Source organism: Artibeus jamaicensis, unplaced genomic scaffold (assembly GCF_021234435.1).
Source record: "Artibeus jamaicensis isolate MK-2021 breed Jamaican fruit bat unplaced genomic scaffold, CSHL_Jam_final contig_241, whole genome shotgun sequence".
Lineage (NCBI taxonomy): Eukaryota > Metazoa > Chordata > Mammalia > Chiroptera > Phyllostomidae > Artibeus > Artibeus jamaicensis.
Window position 1 is genome coordinate 1,136,422 of NW_026521509.1, and position 18,982 is coordinate 1,155,403.

The window sequence follows — 18,982 nt, forward strand, 5'->3', positions numbered from 1 at the left end:
GTGCGAGCCTGCTGCCCCGCACAGGCTCCCCTCCTCACTGGTTTATCCTCACGCAGATGCACAACCTACCGCAGACAGCCCACCACGCCTCTTCCCTGTGTGCTCCCGTAGCTAGCCCGCGATCTGCACCTTTGGCTGCTCGCGCACCACCCGTTCATGCACCACCGTTCGGGGATTTTTTCTTGCCAACCTGCTCCACTGCTGGCTTCGCTCCTCTTACCGGTTTAGCTGAGCATTTAGTTGTCTTTGGACTCCGTATTGTCAATTTTCTGTGGGCTTGGTGGTGTTTATTGTTGTTAAAAATAGTTGTTCTTAGGTTTGGTTGTGCACAGAGGCTAGGTGGTTCCACCTACACCTCCATCTTGGCGGAAGTCCCTCTTTCCACCCTTATTAATACTGGTTCATTTGCTGTTGATACTGAGATTGCAGGGGAGAATAATTTTTGTGGATGTGGGTTTGTTTCCTGGGCTTTGTGGTTTTGTTCTGGTGGCACCTAAACAACAGCACACAAGACTTGGTAAGTGGAGTGACCAGCTGGAGGGAAGGACCCACTGAAGAATGACTCAACAACAATCAAAAAACAAAGACACCTAGAGAGCCAAAATGAATGGCATCCCAATAGCAAAAAGTTCAGGAGATCAAAGAGACTGAACCACTGATGCTCACAGATCTCCTACCATAGAAGTTCACACCACAAACTCAGGAGGTCACAACAGATCAATTTATGAAGCAGAGGCTAACAAGAAGACTCTCACAAACAATGGGAAGACAAAGAAACAAACCCCAAATGAAAGGAAAGGAGGAAGCCTCAAAAAAACACTAAATGAAATAGAGGCAAGTCAACTATCAGATACTGAGTTCCAAGGAATGGCTATAAGGTAGATCAATGAGCTCACAGAGAATTACCAGAAACTACAGGGAAACTACGATGACTCACTGCAAACTATATCGACATGAAAAAGAATTACAAACTATCAAGAAGATCCAAGAGGAAACGAAGAATACAATTTCTGAATTGAAGAACACAGTAGAAGAAATCAAAAGCTGGGTAGATGAAGCATAGGATCAAATCAGTCAGCTGGAGGACCAGGTAGAAAAAAAACTCCCAAAAACAGCAAGAAAAAGAAAAAAAGAGTGAAAATGAATGAATAGTCATTAAGGGAAATGCAGAAAAACATGAAATATAATAACATCTGTATAATAAGGATACCAGAAGGAGAAAAAGAAGAGCAAAGGATAGAAAACCTGTTTGAAAATGTAATGATGGACAACTTCCTTAATTTGATGAGAGAAAAAGTCACATGAATGCAGTAAGCACTGAGAGTCCCAATCAAGAGGAAGCCAAAGAGGCCCACTTCAAGACACATCATCATTAAAATGGCAAAATTCCAAAACAAAGAGAGAATCCTAAAGGCAACAAGGGAAAAACAGGAAGGAACATACAAGGGAGCCCCAATAAGGCTAGCAGCAGATTTCTCAATGGAAACGCTCCAAGCCAGAAGGGAATGGAAAGGAATATTCAAGTAATGACAACCAAAGGCCTATAACCAAGACTACTCTACTCAGCAGGCTCTAAATTAAAAATGGAAGGCCAAATAATGAGTTTCCCAGACAAAAGAAGCCTCAAATAATACACCTCCTACAACCCAGCTCTGCAAGAGATGCTAAAGGGTACACTTAAAGAAAATGAAGAAAAAGAGTGGGAGAGAGAGGAATGCAAGTACAAAAGTGGCAATGACTAAGTACCTATCAATAATAACCTTAAATGTAAATGGATTAAATGCTCCAATCAAAAGACACAGAATAGCTGAATGGATAAGAAAGCATGACCCACACATATGCTGCCTACAAGAGACTCACCTCAGGACAAAAGACCATCACAGACTAAAAGTGAAAGGCTGGAAACAAATTTTCCAAGCAAACAGACAAGAAAAAAAAAAGCCTGGGTAGCAATTCTCATATCAGACAAAATAGACTTCAAACAAAGGGCCATAAAGAGAGACTCAGAAAGTCACTTCCTAATACTCAAGGGAAGAATCCACCAAGAAGACATTAACATTGTAAATATATATGCACCCAACATTGGAACACCCAAATATATCAAGAAAATCTTAGAGGACTTCAAGAAAGATATTGACAGTAACAAAATTATAATAGGGGATTTTAACACCCCCACTGTCAAAAATGGATAGATCTTCCCAACAAAATATCAACAAGAATATTTCAGCATTGAAATTTGTCCTAGATCAAATGGCTTAACTGATACATATAGAAACATTCCGCCCAAAGAAGTGAAATACACATTCTTTTCCAAGACACATGGAACATTTTCAAATACAGACCACACAATAGGACACAAAACAAGCCTCAACAAATTCAAGAAAACTGAAATCATACCAAGCATTTTCTCCAACCACAAGGGATAGAAACTAGAAACCAACCTCAAGGAAAAAATTCAAAACCCTCAAATTCATGGAGATTTAACAGCATGCTATTAAACAGTGAAGAGGTTTAGAATGAGATCAAGGAAGAAATCAAAAAGTTCCTGGAAACAAATGAAAATGAACTAACGACAACCCAAAACTTATGGGACACAGCAAAAGCAGTCCTGAGAGAGAAGTTCATAGCAATACAGGCCTACCTAAAAAAGATAGAAACATTTCAAACAAACAACTAACCCTAGGCCTACAAGAACTTGAGGAACAACAACAAAGACAGCCCAGAGCAGGTAGAAGGAAAGAAATAACTAAGATCAGAGCAGAATGAAATGACATAGAGACTAAAAGCACAATTCTAAGTATCAAGAAATCCAAGAACTGGTTCTTTGAAAAGACAAACAAAATTAATGAGCCTTTAAGCAGGCTCATCAAGAAAAAGCTCTGGCTGGCATAGCTCAGTGGATTGAGCATGGGCCTGCGAACCAAAGGATCGCAGTTTGATTCCCAGTCAGGGCACATGCCTGGGTTGCAGGCCAGTTCCCAGCACGGGACACATGAGAGGTGACCATACATTGATATTTCTCTCCCTCTCTCCTTCCATTCCCCTCTAAAAATAAATAAATAAAATCTTTAAAAAATAGGAAAAAAAGAAAAAAGAGAGAGAAAACCCAAATAAACACAATCAGAAATGAAAGTGGAGAGATTACAACTGACACCACAGAAATACAAAAGACTGCAAGAAATTACTATGAAGGTCTATATGCCAAGAAATTTGAAAATCTAGATGAAATGAACAAATTTCTAGAAAAATATAATCTTCCAAAACTTAGTAAAGAAGAAGAATAAAGCCTGGCCAGACCAATAACAGGTGATGCAATCAATGCAATAATAAAAAAACTCCAAGCACAAAAAAGCCCTGGACCTGATGGTTTCACAGCAGAATTTTACAAAACATTTAAGGAAGAGCTAACCCCTATCCTATCCTTTACAGATTCTTTCAAGAAATCCAAGAAGACAGTAGACTCTCAAACTCTTATTATGAGGCCAGCATCATCCTAATCCCCAAACCAGATAAAGATACAACAAAGAAAGAAAACTACAGGCCAATATCGCTGATGAACATAGACTCTAAAATCTTCAACAAAATTTTGGCAAATCATGTCCAGCAATACATTAAAAAGATCATACACCATGACCAAGTGGGATTCATTCCAGGGATGGCACAGTATTTGCAAATCAATAAATGTAATATATCACATAAACAAAAGGAAAGACAAAAATCATGTGATCATATCAATAGATGCAGATAAAGCATTTCATAAGGTACAGCACCCATTAATGATAAAAACACTCAGCAAAGTGGGAATAGAGGGAGCATTCCTCAACATAATAAAGGCCATATGTGAGAAACCTACATCCATTATTATACGCATTGGGGAAAACTAAAAGCTTTCCCACTAAGATCAGAAACAAGACAAGGATGTCCAATTTCACTTCTATTCAACATGGAATTAGAAGTCCTAGCTGCATCAATCAGACAAAAAAAGAAATAAAAGGCATTCAAATCGGAAAAGAGGAAGCAAAACTGCCATTGTTTGTAGATGGCATGATAGTGTACATGCAAAATCCTATAGACTCCAAAAAATCACTACTCGACCTAGTAAGTGAATTTGGCAAAACAGCAGGATACAAAGTCAATATTCAGAAATCAAAAGCATTTTTTATACCAACAATAAATTATCAGAAATAGTAATCAGGAAAAAAATCTCATTTGATATAGCAACAAGGAAAATAAAGTACTTAGGAATAAACCTAACCAAGGAAGTAAAATACCTGTACTCAGAAAACTACACAGCACTGAAGAAAGAAATTAAGGAAGACACAAATAAATGGAAACGTATACCATGTTCATGGATTGGAAGAATTAATATCATCAAAAAGTCCATACTACCCAAAGCAATTTATAGATTCAATGCAATCCCTATTAAAATACCAATGTACTATTTCACAAATATAGAACAAACACTTCAAAATTTATATGGAACCATAAATGACCCCAAATACCCTCAGCAATTTCGAGAAAGAAGAACAAAGTAGGAGGGATCACAATACCTGATATCAAACTGTATTACAAGGCCACTGTAATCAAAACAGCCTGGTACTGGCATAAGAACAGACACACGGACCAATGGAACAGAATAGAGAGCCCAGAAATAAACCCAAGTCTCTATGGTCAATTAATATTTGACAAAGTGGGCAGCAACAAAAAAAATGAAGCAAAGATAGCCTCTTGAACAAATGGTGTTGGGAGAACTGGACCCATCTTGCATATAGCTATATGCAAAAAAGGAAACTTGAGCACCAACTTACACCATACACAAAAATAAATTCAAGGTGGATAAAAGATTTAAATATAAATCTTGACACCATTGAAGTCCTAGAGGATAACATAGGCAGGAAAATCTCAGATATTTCACGCAGCAATATTTTCACTGATATGTCCCCTAGAGCAAGGGACATAAAGGAAAGAATGAACAAATGGGACCTCATCAAAATAAAAAACTTCTGCACAGCTAAAGAAAACACCATTGAAATGAAAAGGGAACCAAGCGTATGGGAAAAGATATTTTTCGATGATACCTCAGACAAGGGTTTGATCTCCAAAATATATAAAGAACTCACATGACTCAACACCGGGAAGACAAACAATCCAATCAAAAAATGGGCAAAGTACCTGAACAGAGACTTCGTGAAGGAGGATATACAGAGGGCCCAGAGACATATGAAAAGATGCTCAGCATCACTAGCCATTAGAGACATGCAAATTAAAACCATAATGAGATACCACTTCAGATGGGTCAGAATGGCCATCATAAACAAATCAACAAACAGCAAGTGCTGGCAAGGATGTGAAGAAAGGGAACCCTAGTGCACTGTTGGTGGGAATGCAGACTGGAGGAGCCAGTCATGGAAAACAGTATGGAATTTCCTCAAAAAACTAAAAACGTAAATGCCTTTTGACCTGGCAATTCCACTGCTGGGATTATATCCTAAGAGCCCTGAAACACCAATCCAAAAGAACCTATGCACCCCAATGTTTATAGCAGCACAATTTACAATAGCCAAGAGCTGGAAGCAACCTAGGTGCCCGTCAGTAAATGAATGGATCAAAAAATTGTGGTGCATATACACCATACGGTACATATGGTATGGTATATTCTATGGTACATAGAATGGAATTCTATGCAGCAGAAAGAAAGAAGGAGCTCCTACCCTTTGCAACAGCATGGATGGAACTAGAAAGCATTATGCTGAATGAAATAAGCCAGGTGTTGAAAGACAAATACCATATAATCTCACCTTTAACAGGAAGCTAAACAACAAAACAGACAAGCAAGTAGAAAAAAAAAAACAAAGACACTGAAATAGAGAACAAGGGGACAGTGACCAGAGGGGAGAGGGGAGGGAATTTAAGGGGAAAAATGGGAGGGATTTAGAGGAACAAGTATAAAGGACACAGGGACAATAATTAAGGGGGGTGGAAATGGGAGGGAGGTCGGGTGCATGCGGGAGGGGTGGGCTGGGATGGGAGAAATAAACGGAAAACTGTACTTGAAAAATAACTAAATAAAAATTTAAAAAACTACAGTACATTTACACAATGGAATACTATGCACTAGAAAGAAAGGGAGCTCCTATCCTTTGCAACAGAATAGATGCAACTAGAGAGCATTAAGTGAAGTGAAATAAGACAGGCCATGAAAGACAAATACCACATGATCTCACCTAATCAACAAAACCAACAAGCAAGCAAAACATAACCAGAGACATTGAAATCAAGTACAAACTGATAGTAACCAGAAGGGAGGTGGGAGGGGATAATAGGGGAAAGGGTTTTCAGGAACAACTATTAAGGACACATGGACAAAACCAAAGGAGGGTGGGATGAAGGGGTGGGAGGTGGGGATGGCTGGGGTTGAGGGGAGTGGTCAAGGAGAAATGGGATGTCACTTGAACAAAAATTTTAAAAGTTAAAAAAAGAAATGCTATAAAAAAACCAATAATGCCAATTATTAGAGTATCAAAAATAGTTAAATACTTGGAATAACAGTGTTAGTTAAGTGAACATTCATAAATGGATAGAATATTATGCAGCATTTATAATTATAAGTGTACTATAACTAACATTTTTACAATATAATTTTAAACAAAAGAGTGCACAGTGAAAAATTTTATGTTTTTTCTGATTAAAAGCTCTCAACTGATGTTTTCAAAAATAAAAACAGTGTTGAGGGGTAAATACAGAGAAAATTGAACACGTCATTTTTCCTTCAATAAAATACAATTTACATGTAATTTAAAGCATTACCCAGGCAATGATTTAATTGACATATGGTAAAAAAAATAGTTAATTTTAAGGGGCAAATTACTGAAAGCAATGAAATATTTTGAGTAATTTAATGCCAAATAAATTAAATAGCTCTCTGTAGATATAACTCTAGTACCTTATATATTTTCTAGGTAGTTTCAAAATTGATAAAATTTTTTTAAATGTAGTATCTAAACCCTTCTTTCTACTGTTATATGACTGCAGTTATGTTTCATTACACAAGAAATATCAGTATGTTTTTTCAAAATACACTGGAGTATAAATAACTTTATGTTCTCTCATGACAGATAAATTTTTAAAAATTGTCCAGTATTTATAGAAAAAGAAAGCATGATTAGAAAACTGATTTTTAATGATTAAAGCATGGAGCATGATTATAATCAGCATCAAAAACCCAGTAGATTATATATAATCAGCTAACTTTTAAGCACAGTGATGAGTAATCATAATTTTCTCAGCAATACTATATTAATAAATATTTCCAAAAAATTAACTTTAGTGTTTTTTGTTGTTGCCATTGTTTATTTTTGGTCCTAATGAAACTTCTGCCCTGGCCTCTCAGAAAATAGCTTGAATAGTTCAGTTTCACTTCCAAACTCCCCGAGACAATGTTTAAACTCTTCAGCAATGAGACAGGACAATAATTCCATGTTTCATGATTGATACATTAACTGCCAGTTTGCACATCACCCAACACAGCAATGCATCGCATCACAGCTGTGGACATTCAGAGCAAGCCAAGGGAGCAAAGCATGATAAAACTCATTATACTGCACTGTTTCTTCCCCAAATTGTAAAATTTTGATTGCTGGATTACAGCTATTGTAAGCGTAAGGTTCAATGGGGCATCATCTTAAAGGTGTTTTTTGCTTCACTGGCCTTTCTGATTGAGAATCCAAATGACAAAATTAATGATCTTAACCAAATTTTGACATCGAAAATCATTAGAAGTTTTTGGAAGGGGAATGAAATTCTGTTGTTCCTAGGAAGTTATAACTCCCTGCAGATTTCAATAGCTGATGTCCTGGAATCAGTCTAGAACAAGGAAAATAACATGTTACCAAGATCACATGCTTGGTAAACACAGATGCGCAAAATCCAACTCGCTGGATTGAACAGTAGTGGACACTAATTATCTTCCAAGCTAACTCAGCCTCCCGTTATAATCTGAAACCCACAAGTAATATCCACAGGCAAGGTTACATCCACGAATTGTTTCATAGCCACCCAAACCTTCCGCCATTCTTTTTACCACATTTCTGAAACTGCAAGACTACTCTGACTCCAACCACATAAATTTGTTAGTATTCTCTTTTTTCTTTTTCTTTTTTTGAAATGAAGTTCCTCAAGTACATGTCTAAGATAGTTACTGGTATGGTACATAGAAGGCCCTCAAAAATTCGAGTTTAATTTTTTATTCACTTGTATTTTACAAGTGTATAGTATTCATAGTATTTTTAATTTTTATTTACTTATTTTTCAAGTACAGTTTTCTATTTCCCCCATCCCAGCCCACCCCGCCCCGTGCTCCCGTATTCATAGTATTTTAATGGGAGCTCTGCAGTAAGCAAGATTTGGTTTGGGAAGTGTACCTCTTTTATAAAACAATGATCAAAACTGATTCTAAGAGTCCTACCAACCAGCTCTGGCTGGTGTGGCTCAGTGGATTGACTGCTGGCCTTCGAACCAAAGGGTTGCCCATTCGATTCCCAGTCAGGGCACATGCCTGGGTTGCAGGCCAGGTCTCCAGTAGGGGGTGTGTGAGGCAACCACACAGTGATGTTTCTCTCCCTCTCTTCCCCTCTAACAGTAAAATAAAGAAATAGATAAATAAATAAATAAATAAATAAATAAATAAATAAATAAATAAATAAAATGCTTAACTTAAAAAAAAAAGAGTCATACCAACCAAAAGGTGTCTGCTTACTCTGAAGCTTGTTAGTTGAAGGCAAACTGTAGAGTCATCTTTAAATTTCATGTTTCTTATTTCCACTGCATTATAGATAAAGGGCCTTCTGGAATACTTCTAAACATTTGTACCAAAGGGGAGCATCATACCTCCAGGTATAAATGGCTTTATGCAATAGAGGCATTTCTATCTCATAAATGTTCCACATTTTCTCTGAATACCAGTGTCATAAAAATTACAGAAAATATTTGACTTCCTTTTTAAAACATGACATTTCTGACAAATCCCCTTATATCTTAGAGACTAATACAACCCTTTATTTCTTTAATTTTACTTTCATATAAGTCCTGAACTAAATGTAAATATAATCCTAAATGGTGCTTTTGAAAAGACATTTCTTACTTAGTTTAAAATCAACCGCTAACAGTAATATTTTATTCCACTGTCAAAATGTCATTAAGGAACAATAAATTTTTATTTTATTGGCTGATATTTTCTCCTGTTTTGTATGACATTTCTTTAAAAAGAAGATATCTACTGTATTTGAATTTTTAAACACACTAGTACTTTTTCAGTGCTCACTTATCTTGTGAGCATTCTGCAACATCAGTGAATATAAGAAGCCTCTTCAGGCATTAATAACAAATTAAAGACTACATAGATAAGATGAAGAACTTTGTAAATGTAGTACCAAATACAAGGCATCATATTATTTTTAGTATCATATTAATCTGCCTAAGTTCTCCAATTCATGTGCAGAAAATAGTCATTAATGTGAAACAACTTTGAACCAAAGACATAAAAATATAAATTTTACCTATAGTCTTAAGATGTGAAACATAGAATAAGTCATCTGACAACTCACTGATTCTAAGATAGTCCTTTTAGCTACTAAAAACTTAATGATAACAAAAAATACATTCTCATTAACATTTACTTTACATATTTGCCTATCTCATGAAGTTATCTGCCCTGTGTTTAGAAAAAAATCTCTTAGCTCAATAAAATAAAATGCCATTGTGGAAAAAGTTATTAATTTTATTGCCTTTTAAAATATTACAGCATATGAAAAATAAAAATAAAAAGAGGATATTTGGAGCCTTGGCTGGTGTAGCTCAGTGGATTGAACAATGGCCTGAGAACCAAAGGGTCACCGGTTCAATTCCTAGTCAGGGCATGTGCCTGGGTTGCAAGCCAGGGCCCCAGTAGGAAGTGCTCGAGGCAACCACACACTGATGTTTCTCTCCCTCTCTTTCTCTCTCCCTTGCCCTCTCTCTACATATAAATAAATAAATAAATAAATAAATAAATAAATAAATAAATAAATAAAACCTTTAAAATAACTTTAAAAATAAATAAAAAAATTAAAGGATATTTGGCAAAGACTTCAATTTTTTCCCTTTTTTCCATACCTTGCTTACTGCGTTATACTCAAGTAAAATTAATAATGTACCTCATAGAATGTCTCCATGCCTCCCAGAACAAGTGAAACCACAATCTACTCTTTTAATACATCTCAAGAGCCAATCTATGAAAAATGGTGACATTCAAATGTAATTCACAAACATCCCCTTCTGTAACCATTTTTAAGGGAGTCACACATTTAGTCAGGGGAAAAGTGCTATTACAACACACATAAAGTGTTATCCATAGAGGATATTTTCCTGTCGAGAAATGTTTCCAGTCAACAGAATGACAGCAACAAAAATCAGACAATAGGAGCACTGTTTTGAAAGGTTAAATATAAATGGAAACACACCCTGAGGAGATGTCAGGTATGTCTTGTATTTGTCACCCACTGAAGATCCATCCCAGTAGGAAAATCAGTAGGAAAATGTGGCACTCTACATTTCTACCGATAGTCTTCAAAGAAACTAAGGGCTCTATTTCATCATCTTTAACAACCAAACTATGGACCTAGAGTTACAGACAAGCAGCCGCATCTTAAGTAGTATCTTACCTTTGCTGTGTGCCTAAGAGAGAAAAATTAATGTTATTGTGTAATTAAATGATGTATATCCTTGGATGGTTCAAAAGCTCTCCACCGCTGACAGTGATAGGTCAAGAGTAAGACAGACAACAATAACACATGTTTTTGAGAAAAACAAGTAGATAAATTCCATCCCTTGCCTTTATTAAGGAAATAACTACATTTAAATCATTTAATGTACTTATACATTCCCAGACCTATTTTATTCATTTCTCTTGTCCCTGTGATACATATAAAGAATACCATATAAACTCTTCTCATATTTATTTTGGATTCTCAATTATTTTACACAGATTTCTTGGGTATTCTTGTGCCCCTATTTTCCCTGAGGCCCATTAGAGAAAGCAAGCATATTTCATTTTCCACAAGTCATTATGTGTCAAGAATGTATCCTGAAGGCCTCTCAACACCTTTCCTAAATATGCAAATACTTACCTGAATATCTAAAATAGAGATTTTAAATGTATTTACTTCTCTGGCTTGAAAATGCCAGGGAGCAAGGAAACTTCATTTTTCCAATCCCATTGTTATTACACTGTGTGAATGTAGGTTTTAGGAACCAGACTAAGAGTGAGTACCTAATCTGAAAATGATACGCTGCATGCATTGTGTGGGCCTGGATGTTTCCAGTGTATTCTTTAGCACAATATGTCATACCGCCATCTTCATAGAATCTTGGCTCTATTATAATCATGGTTCTGACTAAATTTTCCTACAGTCAAGAGTTATTTGTTCTCATAATCTCCCCAACTTACAATGAATCACTCACTGTATCTATTCAAATACTTCTGCAGAGTCTGATCATTTGATCCCTTCTTGAGTTAAAAGATTGTATGAGGTTCTATTTTCACTTAAAATAATATAAAGAAATAAAGCTTCACCCTGGCTGGTGTGGCTCAGTGGACCGAGTGAAGGTCTGCGAACCAAAGGGTCGCCTGTTTGAGTCCCAGTGAGGGTAAGTGCTTAGGTTGCAAGCCTAGGGGGCATTCTAGAGGCAAACACCCATTGATGTTTCTCTCCTTCTCTTTCTCCTTCCCTTCCCTCTCTCTGAAAATAAGTAACCCAATAAATAAATTTTTAAAAAGAAAAGAAATAAAGTTGAGAAGCCCAGTTAGAAACCGGGAATACTTACTGGTCTGGCATGCGCAGACACGACGTCCTTGAAGGTCGACAGCGGAAAGCTGCACTCGGACACGCTGTAGGGGTCAGAGCTGCTGGAGGAGCACTTGGAGATGGAATCGTAAGCCACGAAGGTGTTGTCAAGAGGCAGCTCCTGGATGAAGTGGTGCTTGGAGCTCAGGGGCGTTTCTGGCTGGATCTGGAAGGCCGGCTGCGGTGAGGTGGATTTATAATGCCGGGCTAGGTCAGGGCTGTCGGGCTTGAATGTAGTGGGCATGGTGCTCCAGTCGTACTTGCGCATGGTTTCCTCTTCCAGCTCAGCGGGAAGGTCTAGGGTGGCGCTGAGTCCATCGTCGTCAGCATCATCTGACTTAGTTTCCTCAATGTTGACAAAGTGAAGCAGCAAGTTCTTAGGGGGATGAGGCTGCTTCTTCTTCTTCTTCTTCTGCTTCTTCTTCTTCTTCATCATTATCATCTGTCTATTTTCTGGGTTTGGCGTAACCCATTCAGAATTCTGCTTGTTTTTCTGAGCAGCCTTGAGGTGTGCTGGCTGGTAGCATCGCACTATGACAATGATTACAATAACGAGGGCAACAGCTGTGCTGGCAACTGCAGTGGCGATCACAATCTTGACATAGTCTTCGGATGGGGAGGAGGCATCGGCTATCTCAATATTGGGGACAACTGGTGTTTCAGCCTTCTTGCGCACCAGTTCGTGAATCAGTGTGGCATTAGTCACTGACTCATTCACAAACAGATTGACCACGACAACGTTGGAGAGGGCATCGGGTTGCCCTAAGTCATTCACTTTGACTACCAGTCTGTGTAAACCGCGGTCTGTGCGCACGAATTTGTTCTTCATCATGATGTCGCCAGTCGTTTCATTAATTACGAACAGGCCTCTTGTGTTTCCTTCAATGATGGTGTAAAGAAGCTGAGCATTAATGCCTGTGTCATTGTCAATAGCACGGACTGGGAAGACCACTGTGCCTGGATCCGTGGATGGTAAGACCAGCTGAAAGGAGTAGTTGGAAGAAGGGGCCACAAACACTGGTACATTGTCATTGATATCGACTACATTTATGGTCACTTTGGCAGTTGCAGACTGTGGTACCCTGCCGCCATCCTGAGCCTTTATATAGAAAGTATAAGATTCTTGTTTTTCTCTATCAAAGGAAACATTTGGTCGAATGACACCGGTGTGTGGGTCAATGGTGAACTCGTCATTCACACCTACAATGGACAGAGTGACCACAGAATTTTCACCATCATCGAGGTCAGATACATTGATTAGTCCTACTGTGCCATGTCTAGAAAGGTTTTCTGGGACATAGAAATTGTACTCATCATGAGAGAAAACTGGCATGTTGTCATTTTGATCCAGAACTCTCACTATCACTGTGGCATTAGTTATTAAGGGTGGAATCCCATTATCTTTTGCCAGAACCGTGAGGTAGTATTTTTCCTGCTTTTCTCTATCCAGTTTTGTCACTGCGGTCAGCATGCCCGTACGATAGTCCAGGTCGAATTCAGGCGGAGCATCAGCACCTAGCACGTAACTGATTTCACCATTACGCCCGGTGTCGGCATCTGTCGCAGTTACTTTTGTCACCTGGGAGCCAGGAGAGTTATTCTCAGGAATGGAAGTAGTTATGACACGCTGGGTAAACACTGGAGCATTGTCATTTTCGTCTTTGACTTTGATAAGGAGCATGGATGACTGATTCAGAGGAGGTTGACCGGCATCTGTGGCCATTAGTTTAATGGCATACTCTTTTGTGGACTCAAAGTCGAGAAATCCATTTGTCTCCAGGAGGAACTGGTTAGTGAATACTGGCCGTAATCGGAAAGGGAGATTCTGATCCATGAAGCATATCACCCTGCCATTATTGCCAGCATCCTTATCTGTCACAGTTATTAGAGCAATTTTGGTGTAGACTGGAGCGTTCTCTGAAAGAACCACAGTGCCATTGACCGGGTTGATGATGTATCGTATATCGATCGATGGGGCGTTATCGTTGACGTCTATCACATTGACTCGCACCAGTGCTCTTGCGGGGGACAACCCACCATCACCTGCCCAAACCAGTAATTTGTGGTTTGGTGACTCCTCCCTATCCAGTGGCTGTTTGATTGTGATAAGTCCAGTCTCGCTGTTGAGGTCAAACAGCCTCTTGGCCTGACTGGGAAGGAGGTTGCTGAAATAGAAGTGAATTACAGCATTTTCCCCGATGTCGGCATCTGTGGCATGGAGCTGCACCACTGAAGTACCCACAGGAGCGTTTTCTGGTATATTGACTTCAATCTCATCTTGTGAGAACACTGGATGGTTATCATTTACATCAAGAATTTTAATTTGCAAAATGGCAGTACTGGATCTTTGAGGAGTGCCACCATCTTCGACTTTCAGTTTCATTATATACACATCCTTCTCTTCCCTATCTAACTGCTTTAGAACAACCAGTTGTGGAACCTTCTGTCCATCAGGTGCTACGCCAACACCAAGCCCAAAAACACTCCGACCCTGAAAAATACAGCATGGAATACTGAAGTTACATTACTATGTAAGGAGACCAGTTTTCAATTTCTCTAATCCACACGAAAGAGGATTAGCCCAGAAAGAGAGGTCAGAAGATTTGACTTCTAAGTCCCATCTCAGCTCCAATGCGATATCATGACCACAAGCAAGTCGTTTCATATCTCTAGGCATTGCTAAAACTAAGAGTTTTGCTAGAAAATGTTCTGAGAGCTTTTCAGGTTGTACCATTTTATGATAATGAATGTAAGTCACTTGTGTAAACTATTAAAGATTTCAAAAAGAAGTTTGTAGAAAGGAATAATGGGGGGAAATAGGAGAAGGGCGGTCAAGGAACATGTATAAAGGACACATGGACAAAGCCAAAGGAGGTAGGTTCGAGGGTGGAAGGGAGGGGTGAGGCAGGGGGTGTGGTAGGGGTATAATCGAGACAATGGTACTTGAACAACAATAAAATTTTTTAAAAAGAATTGTCACTAAGTTTCACACGGTGCATGAAGTTATAAGGGAATTAACCATGGTTACTTTCACATGAATTAAATATTTTACTATAGATTTCAGTTGCATAGGATGCCTTTCACCCCCCAAAGTAACACTCAGGTGTAAAATATTGGTCCAAGATAGTAGTACATATATTGCATCTAATCAATATAATAAAATCTAATAAAACTTTTGCTGAAGTGAGAAAACGAAACTCTGATAAGACTATAGCCTCATGTAAAATACAAAGATTTTCCTCTTTTTTCTATAAGAACGGTTGTGTAAAATGAAATTTTCTTGAAGATTAAACATGTCATTTCAGTTTTTTTTAAATGAGTAAGCAGAATGCATTGAAGCCACATGCCAAAATGTCCACAATACCTATGTGCTGTAATTATGGGAATCTCTACAGAAATGTCTCTGGCGGTTGAACTATCCAAGGAGGTTCAATCATTATAAAATCATAAAATACTTCATCAACATGGACTCTCTTAAGTGCTACTGCTCATCAGTACACAGAGGGTCTCATATTCTTCACAAGCCTTTTAAATATTCAAATATCTTAACGTTGAGAATGTCCAATCTGTCAAAATAAAATAAAAAATCTAAAAAGTACCCTCTCTGAACTGCAGTAAGACAAGGCATGTGCAGATAAACAATGATCTCGCTAGCTGACTAAAGTGAGATCATATGAAATAACCCATGTGTATTTGTTATCTTGTTTTTATTCTACACAGCTAAAATGAACATCTTTTAATATTTTATTTCCATAAGCCAATAAAAACTATCTTTTTTAAATAAAGTATATAGCAATGGAAATGTGTGCTATGTCATATCTACTGACAAGTGTGAAAACCAGCAAACTGCAACCTATCCTTCAGCTGTGTAGTTTTAAAGAATTTTGTAACAAATATATTAAATATAAAGACAGTATTTACTATTATAATTTGACATAAATAAACTTGCGATTAATGATAATGTTACTCTTATAATGATATTTCAGAGTGCTTTTAGAAGATATAAATCTAGAATATCTCATTTATGGGTACAAAAATAGTTCATAAATTACACCAGAAAAATCCAGGTTCCTTCTTGGCATGCCAATATTGAGTGGCTAATGGTCACAGCATATTTCTAGACACTGGGGTATGGTGCGGTACAGACACATGTTAGTCATGGGATGGAAATGAAATCCCAGCTGAGAGGAAATCAATACCAATCTAAGTACTTAATAATGACATTGATATTAACCCATTTATAGTAAGAGAATAATTACATTTTTAATAAGAGCTATAAAGGGAGATTATGAAGTATTTTCAGAGGTTATATAAGGGGAAACTAGCAGATATAATATAGTATAAAGACAATAAGAAAATTCTTTTAAGTTCTGGATTTTTAAACCCAGTTGTATAAATTATGACTATACCACATCTTGTTTCATGTTTTAATTTTATGTATTTATGTTTGTGTGTTTTGTTTTGGTATATTTAGATTTCAGTCTTGTTTTTAATTCTTATTTATTCTATCACAGTTGTCCGAATTTTTCAGTCTTGAACATTTGCCTGAATTTTGAATTTGCCTTTGGTTTCCCCAGCAAATGAAGGCAAGTTTATGTCAGTTGAAAAATCCAAGAACAGTATATTTACTGCCTTTTACTTATTTTCTGTGAAATGGCAGTAATGTTAAAAAATTGATTTTTTTTTTACATTTTCATGGTGGTATTAAGATATACTAGTCAGATCATGGATAATGTGCCTGTAGCTCTTGTGTTTTCTATGAGTCTTCTGTGCAATGCAATAGCAATTAGCTACAAGTATTTAAATTTAAATTTTAACTGACTAAAATTAGCTAAAATCTAAAAACAGTTCCTGGGTCTCACTAGCCACATTTAAATTTCTCACAGCTACATGTTGGTACTGGCTCCATGATTACACAATGCTCTACTAAACTGTATTTTTCTAAGATGTCATATTCTTGTTTAACAAAAAGCTAAGTTTATCATTTGCAGTGGTGACAACCTCCTGATTCCAGTAGGCCTCTGGCTAAGGCTCTTGACATTTCTCTCCAGAAGAGGAGAAGAGGAAACACAAGAGGCACCCAGTGCAGAGCCCCAGGTCCTGCTTCCCTCAGGACAAATGCCCAGGATGCTCTAAAATCCCCACCATCTGTGGCCCTGTGTGATGGGCAGTTCTGTGTCTTCCATCAGCCCACAGGAGGGCTCACAAGGCTCACAGAAGGGTGCTCCTTCACAAGCAATGGGTGGGGAACCAACCACCCCAATAAACACATTTTTAACTGAATAAACAATTCTGTTCAGTCAGGTAAGTGCTGGTTGACATACTGAAAAATTCACATTGTCCAACAAATTTGTGGAGGAACTGCCCACATGTAAGAGAGAAATAATTTTCCATAAAGTTTGATTAGATATCGAACTTTGATGCCAAAGTGTAGTTAGTGGCCACAGGAGCTAACTACCTTTTTTACTGAATGAGTAGTCCACAGCAATTAGCCCATCCGACACTCATGTCCACACATGCAATAAAACAAACTGAAGCCCTTTCCCATAGCTTACACCATGACATGAGGACACAGAAGAAGCTGGAAAGAGGAAATTAAGGTGTACTGACATTTTTCCTTAATTCATCACCTTGCTCACTTAGCATAGACATGCCCTAGGCACTGCTCATTGACTGGCAGTACCCTCAATTCCAAATCGACTTAACGTGACTGCCCCTTGTTTAGAAAGACAAGCTTGACCTAAGAAAATCCTCAGATAGCTCTCCCGTACCGTCATCCTCTGCTGAGTGGCCTGGGTATCACTCCTGTGTGTGTGCGACTGGGTAAATTAATTCACGAATCCTTCATACTCTGATGCATGGGAACTACGCTGTAACACACCATCAAGTTTTTTTCACATTTATAGTCTCTACATATACAGCAAATGCATTCAATGAGCATCTCTTAGATGAAAAGTGTCGGAATTAAAAAGGATAGTTCCTATTCCAAAACACAAAAGGAGAAAGGGTTTTAGTTCTCAGTCTGTGTAGGAATAGAAACATGCTGCAATGTTGGCTTTGGTGTTTTGTTTTATTTTATCTTTTATTGTTTTATCCTTTCCCGAGACATCTTAAAAGACATTGCTATTAAGTACACAAAATTGCCAACTGCAGTTCAGATTAAGAGAAATTTATGCACTTTTTAATAACCTCATTGAATGCAAAGGGCTTAATTTCATTGGTGAATGATATTTCTTCCACACTTCTGAAATAAGCTTTGAGTTTGCAAACCCAGGACAAAAACTGCTGAAATAAGCAAAATGTTAAGCTCATCTGAGACTTTAATTTTTGGGGGTAGGGATTTGTAAAACCAAAGAAGGAAAGTTGCTGTTGCATATGAATAAAACATATGCATGGCCAAATTAAAAGCAGTATCTTTGCTTATTGTTCTGGGAAAGAATGAACCGACCCATCTTGCCATGCTGTAATATTGTTGACATGTGCGTGTGCAAGGCATCAGTTTGTTGCTTACTGGAAGGTAATAAATAACAGAGCCATAAATCTGGTACCACTGCCCAGAAAATGCATAGAGTGCCAGGAAGAACTAAAAATAGTTCCAAAGAGACTGGATTTTAAAACTGATGAAATAAAAGCTGTTTCTTCTGTAGAAGGAGAAAAAGGCAAAAAAATTATTTCTGAGCTTTACCACTGCCAGACTGATCAAGAACCACCCTTATTTCTTTTTAATTTTGTTCTGACCTTTACTGATGCATTTTTTGCCCGGAGAAATGCAGGAGCACAGTTTCAAATGGATAAGACCCAGAGATATGAGTATTTTAGAAAGAAAATGGTAAGAAAAAGTATTTAGCCCTGACTGGTGTGGCTCAGTGGACTGAGTGCCGGCCTGCGAACCAAAGGGTTGCTTGTTCGATTCCCAGTCAGGGCACATGCCTGGGTTGTGGGCCAGGTCCCTGGTAGGGGCCATGTGAGAGACAACCACACATTGATGTTTCTCTCCCCTTTTTTCTCCCTCCCTTCCCCTCTGTCTAAAAATAAATAAATAAAAATTAAAAAATATAATGGGTACTATAATAAATTACTTTCATTCCATTAAAAAGTTCTTT

At 37.8% G+C, this 18,982-nt stretch overlaps 1 protein-coding gene across 1 annotated transcript in view; it reads right to left on the reverse strand.

The window, feature by feature from the left end:
• The window catches only part of PCDH11X (protocadherin 11 X-linked), a 428,759-nt gene that overhangs the window by 361,835 nt on the left and 47,942 nt on the right, over positions 1-18,982 (reverse strand). Inside the window, exon 4 of the mRNA XM_053662426.1 lies at positions 11,860-14,370. Within this exon, the coding sequence (XP_053518401.1) occupies positions 11,860-14,370 (2,511 nt within the window). The remainder of the gene's footprint in view (positions 1-11,859; positions 14,371-18,982) is intronic.